This window comes from Vigna unguiculata, chromosome 6, assembly GCF_004118075.2.
Source record: "Vigna unguiculata cultivar IT97K-499-35 chromosome 6, ASM411807v1, whole genome shotgun sequence".
NCBI classification, from domain to species: Eukaryota; Viridiplantae; Streptophyta; class Magnoliopsida; order Fabales; family Fabaceae; genus Vigna; species Vigna unguiculata.
Window position 1 is genome coordinate 32,481,828 of NC_040284.1, and position 17,673 is coordinate 32,499,500.

The window sequence follows — 17,673 nt, forward strand, 5'->3', positions numbered from 1 at the left end:
TTAAAAGATGAACCTAAAGATTTAAAATGAATTAAATCTTATTAATCAACCTATGTACTCTAGCTACTATAAAAAAATCAACTTATTAATCATGAGAAAGTGTTCGATTAAAATACAAAGACCAGTAGCTATACAAATAAGGATCTATATATTCCCTTGATTTATAGTCTGAACAAAAACTTTATGCTCCAAAATTAGAACATTGCTTGCAAACATCACTAAAGTTAGACTTGAAGTTCATTTATAAGATTAGCCGTATCCACCAGTTACTTTACTTTTGTATTGTTTTTTGCTTTAATGAAATGGAGAAAAACGTGTTCTTGATTGTAAAGGCTATGATAATTTCGGTAACAAAAGTTCAAGCATGTCCCGAATTCCAACATTAGTTATGAATACCCTAGTGATAAGCATGTGGTCATACAAAATAAGGATTTGGATCCTCTCTGGTTACTTTGTTAAGTAGCACATTTGTCCAAGGTTATTCTCGATTCATGACTACCTATGATATTGATGACATGAAAGGATTCAGAAACCGGTCTAACAAAACTGTTTTCAACAGGGTAGTTTGAACCCCATATATTCCCCTGATTCATAGTCTGTCCAAACCTTTATGGCTCCAAAGCTAGTCATTAGAACATTGCTCACAAACATCACTGTACTAACCGAGAAAACTATTATAGAGGCTCTTCCATACTTCCGAATTGCTCTCTGTACCACTAATAACCCCAGAAGTGATGCAACAAAACACATTGTGGCCAAGATTAGTGCAGCTTCTACATGTTCCATTCCCAGCAGTAGATATTGCAATGCTGACATGGTAGCAGAAAAGAGAACCATGAAAGAACATGTTGCTGCTGTTACCTACACACAAAATTTGCTTGGTAAATACTAGTAACTACTTTACTTGACAGTGTAAATGACATTTAACAAAGCTTGTGAACTTACCTCAGGTTTTATTCCAACCTGAAGAAGAAGTGGACTAATCAGCATTCCACCACCAATTCCAAAGACACCACCCAATATCCCTGCTAATAGTGCCATTGATGGAAAAAGAAGTATATTTGATGGTCTATTTTTGGTGAGTGCTGGCACCTTCACATCAGTTATCTGTAAGAAGAATGAAGATGAAAGAGTGTGTAAGCAAGTGAAGATTAGTAAAGAAAAAACTACTTTTTCAAGCTATGGTGCTTAAGAACCTCTTGCATAAGAGTTCGGTCTCTAAGCCTTTCTTTTCTAAATACAATCCAAGCAGTGAAAACCACAGCAAGAGGTATTTGAACCGATGACAGAATCCAGTATCCCACACCGCATGGCTCCATTTGAATGATTCCCTGCATAGTTTGAACAACTATGAATTTTTATAATCATTGCTTTAAAATTATATCAAGTGTGCTTAATTTATTCTCAATGTAATTAGTGTATCAAAATTAAGCTCCATTTAAGAATTTACATAGATCTGAGGATATGTAGGTATCAAAAGTAGATGAAATGGAATCACTCTTAAGAGAATGAAGTCCAAGTTGATCTATGCTTGTCAGGAACTAAGAAAGAAAATAAAAAATAAAAAAGAAGTTTGAAATTTAAATTAAAAAAAAGTATTTACCTTTAGAACTCAATTTTTTCCCTTAATTGCTACGAGAAAAATTATCAGTGTTGCTCGTCTTATTATCTGATAAGTAAAACTACAGTTTCGACTCTTCCATCATGGAAGGGACGTTGAAACTAAAGAAAATACAAGAAAATAGCACATACGAAGACCAAACTTTGATTTGGTAAACTTGGTGAGATACTTCTTCTGTACCTAACCACACCTTTACAATAATCACTACTCCATATTAGTGCAAGTTTAAGAAATTTATTATTTTATTAAGAAAACAAGCAGTCTTCGAGCAACCCAATTTAGCATATAAATAAATAATCTCACTTTAATAGTTCTTACAATTTACAAATATATCAAAATATCATCAATTAATATGTTTTACTAATAACTAAAAATATTTATTTTACTATTGTAAACTTTAGAATCAGTGAAGAAAAAGAAAGACACTTCACCTGTCCATATCTGTTGCCACGGAGAAGATAGACAGAGAAAAAAGAGAACCAGATCAAAAGTAAGACCACCAATTTCAACCAAGGGATCCTCACTTTCCTATTTCCTTGAGGAGACAGAAGAGGCACAGCCACCTCAACATTTTTTGGCTCATTATTTTCTTTGTACACTTTTCTTTCTTCAACAGTCTCGTTTTCTAGCAGCCCCTTCTCAAGTTCGTCAACTCCAATTTTCTCTATCTCATCCGATTCAGCCTTCCAAAGCATTAACCCACTTCTGCAAGTTTTTGAGGTAGACCATGCAAGAAAGATGGCAAACAGAACTGTGATCAACCACTCTGGGAATACAAGGTTACAAATAACTCCAAGACTCACTCCCAACAACATGCATGGCTCTGATGAAAGAGCTATGTCATAGTCAATCAATGACTTGCCACCAAATTTAAGACTTGTGATGCACATATTGCACATAACGTTTGCGATTGACCCTCCTGTGACCATGAAAGCTGAGAGACTTGAAGCAGTTTTCAAGTCCAAACCTGCTACAATAGATAATATAGGTATGAAAAGACCACCCCCACCTATTCCACCAGCACTAGATATAGCTGAGGCTATGAAGCACAGAACTCCAGCCAGTACCAAAGGGCCTGAAATAAGGATCTGGGATTGTGCTTCAGTCCCCCACAGATAAATTTTGTCCAGAAAATTATCAATATTGATTGAAAAGGGTTGTTCTTGTTTTGCATTTGAAGGATCGAAGGCAATGAAGCTCAGAACTAGAAATATTAAACTTCGAGTATTCATTTGATGAGAGTTTGTTTCAGCTATGGTGATTACTGAGGGATATATCTGTGCTTAGCTGAATGACTTAATGACTTTATATAGAGACATGCATGAACTGTGTTAACAATGCTTATTGTTGGTGGAAAGCAAAATGCATGACATTTATTTTTTTTGTATACTAAAGCTATCATATATCATCTTACCTATTTTCTCATTCAAGAGAGAAAAGTATACAATAAAACGTGATTTATTGCTGAAGTGTAATAATAGTATTATATAAGTAACATTGTTAGTAACATCATGTTCGACAGTGAAACGCACAAAAAGGGTGTGAGGAAAGGACAAGATTTTAATTTAAAGTAGTGCTAATGCAAAACAAACAACAAAAAATTTAAATTGGATACTAAAGCTCTCATTTTTTATGCGAAAGACAAAGCTCTTTATATAGTTAGTCATACATGTAAATAATAAACTACTACACCTTTTAGTATAGTAGTTACAATTATTTTCTCCGTGAGAGTTCATATTGCGTGTAATCCATCTCCTATTTTTGGTTCCTACCAGCACTTTCTGTGGTCGTGCTTACAAGATTAAGAGATAATAATATAAGTTTTTCATATGAAGATTATTATATGAAATGTTTTTTAGGTTTAATTTGTGGTTTGTAGTAGTACTGCTCATCCCACAAAACAAGACACAACTTACAAAGAAGGTGGCTCATGGAAATTGAAACGTGGCACAAAGACAAAATTTCAGATGTTCGTTCTCACAGCTCATCATCTGTGTCGGGGATTCGGATGAAAACATGTAAGAGTTTTATGGTATTTCTCAGAAGCAGTTCTGCATCGCTGAATCTGACTGTTGAAAATAATTACTGAATCTGATACAAATGTTTGGCTTAATTTGGGAAAAATCAAGATCACGTTCTCTTTCCCAATAACTCTTCGTTTCCTGTTCCTGTCTTTGGTCTATTATATTCTCACGCATGCTACTTCTGCAGTCAACAGTGTTTCCCACTGCAAATGTTCATCTTATTAACACCCTAAATTAAACTCTGTCAGGGTTTCAAATCTATAAATCCTGTCTCAAATCTAAATGTCACTGTAAAATATAATATAATTATTGAAATCTATTTTAATAATTAATAATTAAAGCGAGGATTAAAAATGTATATTACTTAATTTTTTGGTACACTTTCTTTTGGGTATATACATATTGAAAGATAACACAACTCTGTTCTTTGTTTTTCATTGGCCTTTTGTAGACACACTAGATTCAAAGTTTTCTTTTTGAAAAGAATAAAGAAAGATGTGGATAAGATTTGAGCTGTTAGCTTCTTTCATTCTTCTGCTTATCCTAGACATCATGATTTAATCATCTGTTCGTTAAAAAATTATTAAATGAAAATTAGGGGTGACAAAACGGACCAGTTCGACTCGCCTGTGGTTTGCCAAAAACGGGTTGGATCGGACTAGTCCGCTACCAATAAACAAGTTGGATATTGTAATCCGTCCGTCTTAGAACAGATTGACGGCCAACAGGCTGGCTCGCCTCTTTTTTTTATATATATTTTTAATATTTTCTAATTTTTTGTTTATAAATATATTTTATATATAAATTTATTTATATAATATAAAAAATATTATTTTTTAATTATTTTTAATTTTAAACATAAAAAAATTAGAAAAAAAAACGGGTTGGCGAATCAGGACAGACTGACCTGTTTTGACCCGCTAAATTAACGGGTTAGGTGGACCAAGTTACGGTGGACGGGTTGAAAATTCCAACCCAACCTGCTTTTTTCTTGACAGGTTGGCAGACCAGTCTGACAAACCTAACCCACTTTAACATACTTAATAAAGGTAATTATAATCCATCAAAACAAGATTATATTTTATAAACTTGTCCATAAAAAGTCACAGACGAATTTTATAAATTTAATTAGTTCTTTTGAGTGTGCAGCTATTTGTATGACATTGATGTATGGCCATATAGAACTTTATTGTTTTAATATTTCCATGGCTAAAGCTTTTGTCACACTGGAGAAAAAGATGACAACAAAAACTTTTCAAATAATAACTTTACTAAGATGGAATATTTGTTCAGTTTCAACTTAATGTAAATAATAATTCATTAATTCTATTGAGAATATACTCCTGAGTAGTTGAAAAGAACCCAAAAGAAACCTTAAATATATCAAGTTGCAAATATATATTTTTTTAACCAAAGCAGATATCATTTTATGTTCCATGTTAGTTGAATACTTGTGTTTGTGTCTGATAATATATATATATATATATATATATATATATATATATATATACTGTATCTTTCTATGATTACTTGTATTATTTTTTATAAAGTAATCTTAAATGAAAAAGCCTTAAATACATTTATGATAATCCTTGGAATATCAAGGATTTTATTTTCACTTTTTATTATCATCACAATCATTATTTACTTCTATATTTAACAAAGGGTTATCATTCGAGATGATGCTCACAGACATCTATAACTATATAACACTTTTTAAAAAACCAAAAAATTAAAATTTTAGATTTTAGAAAAAAAATATTTAAAAAATTAAACCCATTCATTTTGTACTAAAAAGTACTTATGAAAACATAGAAGGTAAAAATTATTAATTGAAATATGTTTATTCTATAAAGAATACAGATATATTTGTACTTCATCTAGAAACTTAAATGGATTTAAACTTAGGCAAAAAGATAAATGCTGGTAACCGAAGAATGGGTCAAAGTTAGGTTTAACAATCTTTGGAGGGGTGCTAGTAGAATTTCCACACCCAACTTTCTATTAAAGTTTTAAACTTCCAAAAAAGTTGAAAGCAAAGTTCATGACCGATATTTTTACAAAGGAAATGATATTTTGATTTCATTATTTGGCTTAATTTTGACATTACACGTATTTTATTTTAAAACAGTTTTAATTTTTATTTTTAATTATTGATACTAACCAATTTCAACACATAAAAATCGGAAAGGAAGAGAGATATCACTTCATTTGAACTAAAAAACACAAAAAAAAAACTTATTTTTACAAAAGTAATTAATTGAATCACGACCCAGTTAATTCTTTTACATCATCTCTGACATATATTTAGAAAATTAGGTTTTTTTTCGTGTTTTGAGTTCAAATGAATTAATGTCTCTTTTCGTTTCCCATTCTTATATGTCAAAATTGGACACTCTCAATAATTAAAAAAAAAAATCAAAATTGTTTTAAAATAAAAACACGTGTGGTATAAAAAATGAGTAAAATAATAGAATCAAAATATTATTTCCGTTTTTTAATCACTTTTAAAATATTAATATATAAATTTAACATAAAATTATTTTTTATAAGTAAAATTGATTTGTATATAAATGAAATTGTAAACAACTATTTTATGTAGTTTTCTTATAAAAATATTAATTCTATCACTTTATATATATATATATATATATATATATATATATATATATATATATATATATTTCTTATGAGAAAATTCATCATTATCAAATGGTGAGGTGAATTACTACTATCTGTAAAAATTAGGTAATATATATTTTAAATTTTTTATCTTTTGCATAAGATTTTCTAATTTTAAGTAAATAATTTACTCTTATGGATTTTTATCTCTTTAAAATCCTTTACTTAACTAATATATTTGATTACACAACATTTTAAATTTCTAATAAAAAATAAATTATCCATTAACATTTCTTTATCTAAAATAGACTCTTAAGTTTAGATGTATATACAATCTAATCAACCCATCCATATTATAATATAATAATATATGCTTAACAAAATGATTGGTGTGAATTTCCATACATTTTTACATTGCTTGGTGACTCGACAGTTTTTGTTCTTGTTTGACAAATGTCTTATACTTATAGATTGTCCTTATATAATCACCATCATACTTTTATCTCGAAATTTAGAAAGTAACAATATCTTAATCACATGATGCCAAATATTGGAAAACCAGAACCATCCTACTTTAATCATCAACATCATATATCAACATCACTTAACTTAAATAACTAAAAAGTAATGTTTATCTTATATAAAATCTGAGGTTTGAACTTTATAGATTAAAGATAGTAACTTTATCTGACTTAATTAACTGAGACTTATTGTATGAACTAGCAAAACCATGAATTAATTTTATTTTAAGACTCTAATTAAGTTCAAGCAACAATAAATAGGCAACCTGAATTAAAAATATTCACCATACTTCGAATATTAATACATATATACTTCCAAAACAAAACTGTAACAGGTGCCGAGAATCTGATAAGATCAAAGAATGTTGGTTGATCACATCATGTTGCAGTAATTAAACTGTTTATTTCCTTTGCATAGTTCGAGTCTATCCATGTCTTTATCATCAATATATTTCAAATCGCATCCAATTCTTCACCCACATCAAATCAATAACAATTCAAATATTTTAGTGTCATATGTGAATGATAGAATTTATACTTTATAAAACTTGAAAGTCTATACACACGTTTTGAAGATTGCAATCGAGGTTCTATATATAAACTTTTTATTTTTTTACTATAATTTTATTTTGTATCTGTTAGATCTAAAGAGGGGGTTTATTAGGGAGATACAACACCAACGAGGAGTCCAATTATATAAAAAATTGGCATTACTCTCAACCAAAAACTTTAAAGCCCCTCAAGGGTGAGTTTATATTTTATATTTTTCACATATGGGTTATGGTTATAGTCATGGTTATGGTCATTGAGATATTGTGGTTCTATATGGTTATATGACATTAGTCTTACACATATAAGACCTTAGACACCACTTTTACACAAAAACCTTAAGGCAATGTTGTTATGGTCTTTATTCTTATATAGTGTTTAACTTTGTCTTTTCTATTCAATGTGAGACTTTTGACTCACACTTGAACTATTCTCAACAATTCTTATATAATATGCTCCATTCTCTCAATTTTAGTCCATGTGTGACTTAGACTTACACCAAAAATAAAAATACTTTCTAATATAGTCGTGGACGTAGACATACACATTGTACGCCGAAACAAGTTAAATTTTCTGTGTCTATTTTTCTCTCATTTATTGCCTTATTCCTACCTGTATTTGCAGCCAATATAACAAAAAACTTTCTCAGCAAATGTTCTGGCCATTATTCCTCATGAAACATACTTTATATAGCAACAGGCTATGGTGTTCCTTCCAAATGAAACCTAAATCGTCGTGATCATGGTAATAGAGTTTTGTTCTGAGTACTATACATTCTCTCATTAATCAATTAAGATACGTGTTAACATATCAGTAGCTGTTTGTTAGTGTGAAACCTCTTCATGCAGATAGTGACTTTAAACTCTTTAACATAATTTATTTTCTTTCAAATATTCACGATTTGATCAAAAGAATAACAAGATTTGATCTTCACTAAAAAGAAAGCCAAGATTTCATCTTCATTTTTTATTATCTATGTTTTATCCCCTGCTGTTATTATATTGCACTATATAATCTCTCAACTTCAACACTAATTTTTTCTTAAACTATGGGGACCCACTACCAATACTGTAATATAAGTAAGCAATTCCCAACAATTTTTGTGATTTTAAACCGAGAAAAAGTGTTAGCTTGTTTAAAAACTTCTATAAATAAATTCAAGTAAATTCTTTGAAATAATGTTAATTTGTTGTGGTAGTGTTTCCTTAATTGATAGAATTATTTGGGAATGTTATAGGAAAAATATTGCATAATTCATATGGTGAAACCTTTGGGGCCTTTGGAGCAAAGGTGAGACCTTTTTGGGCTTTTAGACAGAGTAATCGAACCCACAAAAACGAAAGCTACATAGATTGTACAACAAACAATCACATTTTACATTGTTTTATCTTTCTCATTGTAATGAGACCTGTTATACACTTTATTATATAAATAATAAACATTTCTCTTTAATAATATCGAAAGTGGATTATGTGGTTGACAATGTTGTATCTAATTACTTTCCGTCAACTCAAAAATAAAAATTGACGAGCGTGCCGTTGCACATCTTTTCATTATCTAATGAGTTTTAGGAAAGAAATCTCATTGTGACCCTATTGATTAGAAATCGGAACTATTACTCATTAGAGTCACCAATAACATCATTTCTAGCCAAAGTGGAATGCTCCTTTTCACAATGTTTATCCAAATGCTAATGTTTTATACATGTAAAATGTTTCATATAATATTTACCTTGTTAGAACAAATTATTGCTCTAATTAACATGAAAAAACACTAATGTTAATTCCACTAGTACTTTTAACAAATAATATCTCTCCCAAATTCTGGAACTTAGTGCCAAAGTTACCAACTCCACTGAAAATTCTACACGAATCAAGACATATGGTTCAAGAATTAGCTTGTTTGTGACTTGTTTGAGGCTCTTGATTGTAATAATCTAATCTGAATGGATATCCACCACAAATTCAACCACTTAATTAACGTTTAGTTTGTGTTTCCGAGGTTCATAAGTATAGATTAGTTAATCACTAAACAAAGGTTTAAGAAAAATTATTGACTTGTAATAAATTGTCGCGTACAACTTTATACATGATCATTTGCTTGTCACTCAAGAGTTGACTTTGCACACTTGCACTTAAAAAAACTGTTTATTAAAAGGTCAATATTGTGGCAACGGATAAAAGTTCAATATTTTGCAAGGTTGGTGACACACTCTCATTACTTCTGATCATCCTCGTCTGCCACAGAAAAAAGGATTACAAAGAGATGCATACATTGTACTTGGTTGTGGCATGTGCTATCTTCCATCTTTTTCTCTTTCCAAATACCTTTTGCCTTGCTGATACCAACATGAAATCAGGTTCTCAATGCTCAGAAGCTGATTATTCTGACAGTGATAGCACACTCCAGACCAATCTGAGGAGTTTGTTGGATTCCCTTGTATCTAACGTAGTGGAACACCATGGTTTTTACCAAAACGTTGTAGGAAAAAAGGCCAACAGGGTTTATGGTACAGTGTTATGCAGAGGGGACATATCTGCTACCAATTGTTCTGATTGCACCCTTAATTCGACCAGAGAAGCCACAAATGATTGTCCTATGAGGAATGATGTTACAATTTGGTTTAGATGGTGTTTCCTACGGTACTCAAATGAGAGCTTCTTTGGAGATATGCAACAGAGAGCTATGACAGTGACGAATGAAACCGACTTTGATGAGCCGTCAGTGGTCTCAGAAGGCCTTCCCTTCATGAGTAGAGTGGCGGCTGAGGCTGCAGACAAGTCATTCATGTTCCACACAGCAGTACTGAATACAAGTAAAAGTGGGAAGAGGTATGGCATGGCTCAATGCACCAGAGATATCAATAGGGAGGATTGCAGAAGGTGCTTGGATGCTCAGTTGCTCACTTTCAGAACTGTCATTGGAAACAAAAGAAGATGGGAAATTTATGGATCTAATTGCTTTATGTGGTACAATGACTATCAGTTTTATTCTAATGCCTCTACACTTCTCAGTGGTGAGTCCTTTGCCACTTCTTTACTTTTTTAGCCATTGAAATTAGAACAGAACTACTCAAGAATTTTGTTTTGTTCTTTCATAAGAATTGAAGTTTTACTTAGATGATCTATAATGCCATTTATGGATATGTTTTCTTAGGTAGATGAGTGATATGAAACTATAATTCTTGTTGGAGACAACACTAGAAACACCTGAAATATATCTCAGGTTTTGTGTTTGAAGTTGTTTCACTACTAAAACCGTTTATCCTACTGATTATCTTGCTTTGTGGTACAGCTGCTTGGAGGCCCTCTTCTTCTTCTTGCACATCATTAATGATTGGCTTGACTCTTGCTGTCTCGGCTGCCCTTTTGGTGTTTTTTTAAGTATCATGTGACCCTTATTTTACAAGTTCTTTTAGAATGTCAAGAATTTGCAACGGGTGATTATTTAATTCAATTTTCATTACTTCTTCTGTGGGATTTGGTTTTTTGAGAGATGATTTAGGACTGCAGATGCATATATGTGCTGCAAAACTTCTCTTATTCTGTATGCCTTCCTTATTATTATTTTATTTGTTTGTCTCTTTATTTGAAGGCTTTGTGATTAATATGGCGATCATTCATTTCCATTATCACAAACTCTCCCCCTTTTTTTTTTCAATTTACAGATTAGCTAATTTGTGTTCTTCGCATAACATGCAGCAAAATTTCTATCTGACAATATGAATTTGTAATATCATCATCACTACTCTTTTCTAAAATAGACATGCTTTACTTTTATTAGTACAAGAACTCAATATAGTGATATAATCAAGTCTCTAAGAACTTTCATTATAAGAACCGTTTTCTAAGCCATGGTGCTGGATAGGAAATTAATAATGCACTCAGTTTTAGAGTAACAAATGATGCGTAGGCTCCATCAGTAATCTTCACCAACCCACCGTGTTTTTCCTTTTAGATAACTCCTATTTTTCATTACAGCTATTACATCAGCACCTTTGATTGTTGTAATACTGAGCTACTACTACAGTAATTCTTCTATTCACACTCATTCTATCTAGATCTCTTCAACTTCATTTGCTACCTCAACCAGGTTATGGTCAAAACTGTTCTATATCCACTCTTTCTAAGAGGCTGATCACTGTTGATTTTCCACTGCCACTTTCTCCAACTAAACAATGTAACTACACCACATGTTCTCAAAGAAAGTTTATCTGTACAGCCCAAAAAGCTTAATTGAGGTCTAGTTGGGTAATTGAAACTGATGTTTTAAAGTTCAATAAACTGATGTTTATACTTTCATTGCTGCTGGAGTCAGTGGTAGGTGTAGTGTCAAGAATGTTAAATATTGAAGCTGCGGAATCTTTGGCTTTATTAGTGTCTGGGGCAAAGGCACTAGTCTTGTTAAACAAAAAAAACCTGCTCAAATTTGTGGTGAGAACTAGATCAAATGAAACAACATATAAAGAGGGAGCATAAGGTTTTGGTTGACCTATTTCACCTTGAAAACCTCTGGAAAAGTTGGTTTCCCATGTTGCACGAGAGCCGATCCAAGACAGAAAAAGGTAGCATTACTGCATTACAGAGCCAGAATAGAGAAACCAAATCCTGCACCACTCACAAGCCCCAACTGAACACCTTGTTTTTCCGGTTCTAGACATTTCTTCCTGTGCACGTCCAAATGTTAGGGAATGAATTTCTTGATGCACAACCTTTTCAAATGTTAGGGAATGAATTCTTTCTACTAATTTTGCCGCAGCAGCAATGCTAAAGAAGTAATTTTGCACAATCATGGCCACGACAGAGTAACTGAACTCAAACCCACGTGTAGAATGTCCAGAACCTAGAATCTTTGCACTGTTTTTCTGGAGGTTCAAAGAACATAGATATTGCTGAGGAGAACAAGAAGACAAACATAGGGAACACAAGACCTTGTATTATCGCAGCAATGTGACTATCAAATTACTTCTCTGCTTCAGAATTGTGTCTATCTTCTGCTTTCTTATCTCCTGGGTCGTTAGTTAATGATTGAATTGCCAAGTCAATACTTGGTCGTTAATTTCTAGGCTAATAACTGGGTCGACCTCTGTTCCAACTACCCGGTCTTAAACCGTCAATGTACTAGAATTTCGGTACAAAATGGAGGACAACGTTTTTTTTAAATAAAAAAAAAATAAAGGATCAGTCCACAAACCCAACCTCTAACGAGACAACATTTCTAATCCGTCGTCTAGTTATGACCAGCCAGTTTGTTCGGTCATGTTTGAGGTGGGTCAACGGCATCCGCACCAAAACAGGCCCAATTCACCGTTTTATCAAATTTGAATGAGATTGAAATCTTAATCGATTAACCAGTAACGTTAATTAGGTTATCACCCTCAATGTTATAAATATATTATGGCATGCATGTAAAAATAACAAACAAATATTAATTTAATTGGCTTAGTGCTATATTTTTTGATTTCTTACTCGGTTTTAACAGCCAAAATATCTAAATTATCGCGATGACCGGTTCATAGTTTTGAGTTTTCTTTACTTAATAAAATTACTGGATAAAGACTCGTACCAATTTTCTAGAACTTCAATTTGAATTTTCGCCATGCTGGCCCACTCAATGGCTACCCACTGCCAAAGTTGTTTTCATTAAAATTAGTTATCTCTATCATCGACGCTGCTTAATTAACATTTTATTAGCGGTTTTAATTTGTTTACTATTTCTATAGTAGTAGTAGACATGCTAAACTAGTTGTAACTTTAAAAATATAAAAGACTTATACAATTTACGTCAACAATAAAAAGTCATCTTAGTTTTCCGTCATCTCTCCTTTATGGATTTATTTGGGATCTTACGTATCTGATTATAAGAACTGAGACTACTCTGTATTAGAAAGTGTGTGTTGATTTCTTGATAAAAAGACAAATGACCTATTTAGTTTATAGCAAAGCTTTTATAAATCTGGAACAATCTTTTCCACTGCAGTGTGAAGTTGCTTCTGTCAACTTTGGATGGGACTTTTAATTCATAATAAACTCGTCAATCTCATCATTTATTCGTCATTTATGCGGACAAACAAAGAAACAAACATATGCAGAAGTGCCATCGATACATGTATTTTATTCCGACAACGTGGCTTCGTAGCTTCACACGTTAGTTATCATCGACAGCATTATTAAAGGTGAATGGTAGTTGGAAGGCACTGATATCGAAAGGCCTCTGATCAATATAGTTCCCTGGTGGATCATAGTTGCAGCTGATGATGGTGCTACGACCATCGTTGCAGCGCACTTTAGCACAGCCAAGGCGCACCGAGTTGCGCCACACCACCTGGGTGTAGTGTCTGCACTCTCCACCAACGCATTTGTTGGAGTTGTAATCATACTTTGGCTTCTCTCCCACCCACAAGTTCACAGCAGCTGTGGCAGTTAGGTCACCACTGCTCCACGCAAGGTTCTCCCCGTAAGGACCCCCAGAGTGTACCATGTTGCAGTTACCCTTCAGTTTGTTCACGTAGTTTTGTGCAAAAGAAGCCACTGTCGAGTCCCATTTCATTGGGCCTACCCCAACTTGGGAACGGGCAGTGTTGTGAGCGTTGAGGTAGTCTTGGGGTGAGTTTTGAGCATCACAAATTTGAGATAGTGATGATGTGGCTAAGAGAATGGCCACGAGAGGAAGCATTGGGATCATAGCCAAACACATGTTTGGTTTTTATCAATATATCACTAACTCATAATAAACCAGTATTTATACGATGTTTAGGGTTGGATAAACATGGTCGATGCAAATGGAATTAACTAACAGGGCTGCTATGTTAGATAAGAAGAAATATTTCTTTGTGGGACAGGGGCTGCTGCCTACCACTGCTGTCAACTTTCTTGCAGATAACTACGTGATTTGTGAAAAAGAAACTGACCATATATATATGTTTGCATTGACTAATGACTTTTCTAAGTCAAGTACAAGGATATATTTAGGAGAGGGCGTCCTTTCAAGCACGTACGTATTTTGTTATTATACATATTTTGTTCTTGTAAATACACAGAATTTTATTCAATTTTGCTGATACAGGTTATATGGTCAGCACAATCCATAGACAGTTTCAGACTTTGAGAATGAAAGCAGGGTTTGTAGCCCTCCCACATAGCTCTTATGGTTTGGTGCATGTCAACCATCCTTGGCCTTTGCTTTAAAGATGTCTTAACACAGTCACATGCAACTTCAAGAAGACCAAGAATTTTATCATCAAAACCCTTCCCAATTATAGAATCGTCAATGGCGTCATAAAAGTCAGCAGGATCAGTGAACAAGTTCTTACTGATATACTTCATCAAATGGCCATTAATGCTGTCATAAGAATCAGTCGATGGACTTAGTCTTTTCCCCGTTAAAAGTTCAAAAAGGATTATTCCAAAATCATAGACATCCTTCTCAGCATCACCCTTCACTCCAACTCCATCAACCAAAAACAATTTCATTCTCACATGATCTTCAACCGTCTGGTTTACAAATTTTGCCTTGCCAAAATTGGAAATTTTTGGCTCAAAATTCTTGTCCAGCAAGACACACTCCGAATCTAAATTGAGGTGGACTACGTTGCACGTTTTGTGGAGCCAAGATAAACCTCTTGCAAGACCAAGTGCAATGTGAATCCTCTCAGGCCATTCCAATTTTATCGGTTGATGCCCCTCGTCAGATTGTAACCAATCACTGAGTCTTCCATTAGAAATGTACTTATACACCAAAACCCTTTCATGTTTCTGTATGCAGAATCCATGCAGTGGAACTATGTTTCTGTGTCTGTGTCTTCCCGGAATCATTATTTCAAGTAAGAATCTCCACCTGTACTTATCACCATCATACAGTCTCTTAACTGCAAGAAAACAGCTTTTGGATACCTTTGCCTTGTACATAATCCCTGTCTTTCCTATCCCCAACACGTTATCTGTGCAAAAGTAATCAGTTGCCTTGCATAATTCCATGAAGCTCATTCTAGTAATAAATCTCTCCAACAATATTGGTAGCTGTAGATGATGGAATGAAATTAATGTAACATGCATGACAGTTAAATTTTGAAGGTAAATATGTAATACATGTATACTACTTGATATATATGAAAATTGCAACTAGAATTTCTTAATTAGTAAGAAAAGTGGAGTGACACAACAGTTAAAAGAGAGAAAACCTCTTTGCTTCCTTGCTCTTGCAAGGCCAGTGGAAGCAATTCAGCTTCATGTTCAGTGTTCTGCTTCTTGATTAAGGGATGAATAGCGTTACTTCTCCTCCTCTTTTTGAATTCTGTCCAAGTTGGATAATAGTACATGACAGATACTAGAACAGAAGTAGCTGAACAAGCAAAACCAACAATAAAACTATACCAGAACGATCTACCAAACAAGCTCTCATCACAGTTTCCTAGTATTCCCCCACAGAGTCCACTATTATTTGCATAGCTCAAACTCACATTAAGATTGCTCACAAAAACGGGCACTGACCCTTCCAACAAGTTGTTCGCAACACTAAAATTTCTCAGCCTGGGAAGCAACCCAAGATCTTGTGGGATTTGGCCTGTTAACTGGTTGCCATCAAGTAGAAGGGTAATTAAGCCTGACAAATTTGCAATACCCTTTGGAATTTCACCAGAGAAATAGTTATTTGAGAGATCAAGTGTGGTCAGATATGGCAGCTTGGCTGATATATCGTTTGGGATATATCCAGAAAGCTCGTTGTGTGAGAGGATCAGAGTCTGCAACCATGTGAAATCTTCAACGCAACCAGGAAACTGGCCCTTCAGCCCCATGTTAAATAGCCAGAGACTGATTACTCTATCTTCCACATAGTTGCTGCTGCATTCAACACCGCTGAATCTGCATATGCCACCCTCAGTGTTGCTCTCGAAATCCCAGCTAGATAAAAGATTAGAAGTGTCCATGTTCTTGATTGTTTGCAAGCAATAGATGTCACTTTCAGCACCAAAACTCGACATAAAGAGACAGAATAATGACCCAAATAAAACAAGAGGATAATAATTTCTTGAGATAGGCTTCATTTTTGTAGACATATAAGAGTACAACGGAACTAGTAAAATGGACAAATTGAAGCATGGTTCATATTTAAGTGTTCACTTTCTGCGGAAGTTTGCCTCCACTGAAATCACAAAGATCAAAGAGTTAAATGATGAATGATGACGTGCATGCCAAAAACAACATGGGAATAGAATATTTATGTCTATTGTATTTTCCTAGTAAAGTGTTTATCATCATAACGAAGACTTTCCAAACGCCTTGACTGCCTCAGAATTTCAGTTTTGCGTTACAGAAATAAACTCATTCATGCATTGAAATTTCCCAGAAGTATATTTGATTTTTCTCATAAAAACTTTGACTCTATAACATTAATTAATTATACTGCTATATTTGTACATTCTAAGTTAAAAATGTATAATTAGAGCCAGATTTCTCATATGAAAATTATAGATGTCACTGTTTCTGTTATCCTTTTATTTTGTTTTTCTAAGTGGTTTTACTAATCCGGGGATTGTATGACCAAGTAAGACTAACCAATCAGATGAGCTTTGTACGGCTCACTCCTATATAATATAGTAGACGAAAATATTTTAATATTTAATTTAAAAGCATTTATATTTTGACACATATTCATATTTTAATCATGTATTTTTATTTTTTTTCCACGTTTTCAATTCCAAACATAAACGATAAGTAATTAATTTTACACGTCTGTGAAAAAAAAAACACTAATAGCGTTCATAAAGGAAATCTATTCCACGAGTTTAAGAAACTAAATTAAAATACGAAAGATGAAACAAAATCAAAACTACTTAATAATTTAGGAACGAAAATATAATTAATCCTAATTTCTATTAGTGTATAAAAAGTATTTTATTGGAATTTTCAGAAATAAAAGATTTAAAATATTTATAGACTTGAACACTTGTTTTTTATAATTTTTTAAAAATAGATTTTAATTTAATTACCTTTGTTTATAAAAATAATAAATATTTTAATTTTTATGAAAATGTATTTAATATCGTAATTTAAAATATGTATAATTATAATTTATTTTTAATTTTAGAAAAAAAATATTCTATTTAATATTTAATATTTGATAATATCAAATTTTTTATTATAAATTTTATTTTTTATAAAAAAAATAATATTGAAAAAATAAAGATAATTCTATTTTAATTAATATTAATTAATAATAAAAGAGAGGTGTTTGATGAATAAGGTCTGAGGTGATGAGTGGCCTTTATAGGGATTTTAACATGGAAATTTTGTTATTAGAAAGTGTAGTTTGTGGACTAGAACTGTAGAATTTTAAA

General features: G+C 32.7%; 4 protein-coding genes across 4 annotated transcripts; 1 reads left to right on the plus strand and 3 right to left on the minus strand.

The window, feature by feature from the left end:
• Positions 1–317: 317 nt before the first annotated feature.
• On the minus strand, positions 318–2,976 carry LOC114187344 (sulfite exporter TauE/SafE family protein 5-like). The gene is made up of 4 exons (XM_028075577.1): positions 2,053–2,976; positions 1,197–1,331; positions 946–1,107; positions 318–861 (listed from the first exon to the last, which is right to left on the minus strand). The coding sequence occupies exons 1-4, from the start codon at positions 2,851–2,853 to the stop codon at positions 553–555; spliced, it is 1,407 nt and encodes a 468-aa protein (XP_027931378.1). The 5' UTR covers positions 2,854–2,976; the 3' UTR covers positions 318–552.
• A 6,561-nt stretch (positions 2,977–9,537) lies between these two features.
• Positions 9,538–10,917, plus strand: LOC114189099 (putative cysteine-rich receptor-like protein kinase 9). Its single transcript, XM_028077808.1, has 2 exons — positions 9,538–10,353; positions 10,632–10,917. Exons 1-2 carry the CDS (start codon positions 9,603–9,605, stop codon positions 10,718–10,720), a joined length of 840 nt encoding a protein of 279 aa, XP_027933609.1. The 5' UTR covers positions 9,538–9,602; the 3' UTR covers positions 10,721–10,917.
• Positions 10,918–13,217: 2,300 nt separating this feature from the next.
• Positions 13,218–14,071, minus strand: LOC114189032 (pathogenesis-related protein 1-like). The gene has a single exon (XM_028077730.1). It carries the CDS (start codon positions 14,031–14,033, stop codon positions 13,485–13,487), a length of 549 nt encoding a protein of 182 aa, XP_027933531.1. The 5' UTR covers positions 14,034–14,071; the 3' UTR covers positions 13,218–13,484.
• A 111-nt stretch (positions 14,072–14,182) lies between these two features.
• LOC114189031 (probably inactive leucine-rich repeat receptor-like protein kinase At5g48380) lies at positions 14,183–16,468 on the minus strand. Its single transcript, XM_028077729.1, has 2 exons — positions 15,517–16,468; positions 14,183–15,355 (listed from the first exon to the last, which is right to left on the minus strand). The coding sequence occupies exons 1-2, from the start codon at positions 16,390–16,392 to the stop codon at positions 14,381–14,383; spliced, it is 1,851 nt and encodes a 616-aa protein (XP_027933530.1). The 5' UTR covers positions 16,393–16,468; the 3' UTR covers positions 14,183–14,380.
• Between the last annotated feature and the right edge of the window lie 1,205 nt (positions 16,469–17,673).

Coding starts and splice junctions, on each gene's coding strand:
- LOC114187344 (XM_028075577.1), bottom strand. CDS start 2,853: ATGAATACTCGAAGTTTAATATTTCTAGTTCTGAGCTTCATTGCCTTC. Junction 1,108..1,196: donor ACCGAACTCTTATGCAAGAG/GTTCTTAAGCAC, acceptor TTCTTCTTACAG/ATAACTGATGTGAAGGTGCC. Junction 862..945: donor AGGTTGGAATAAAACCTGAG/GTAAGTTCACAA, acceptor TTTTGTGTGTAG/GTAACAGCAGCAACATGTTC.
- LOC114189032 (XM_028077730.1), bottom strand. CDS start 14,033: ATGTGTTTGGCTATGATCCCAATGCTTCCTCTCGTGGCCATTCTCTTA.
- LOC114189099 (XM_028077808.1), top strand. CDS start 9,603: ATGCATACATTGTACTTGGTTGTGGCATGTGCTATCTTCCATCTTTTT. Junction 10,354..10,631: donor TGCCTCTACACTTCTCAGTG/GTGAGTCCTTTG, acceptor TTTGTGGTACAG/CTGCTTGGAGGCCCTCTTCT.
- LOC114189031 (XM_028077729.1), bottom strand. CDS start 16,392: ATGTCTACAAAAATGAAGCCTATCTCAAGAAATTATTATCCTCTTGTT. Junction 15,356..15,516: donor AAGAGCAAGGAAGCAAAGAG/GTTTTCTCTCTT, acceptor CATCATCTACAG/CTACCAATATTGTTGGAGAG.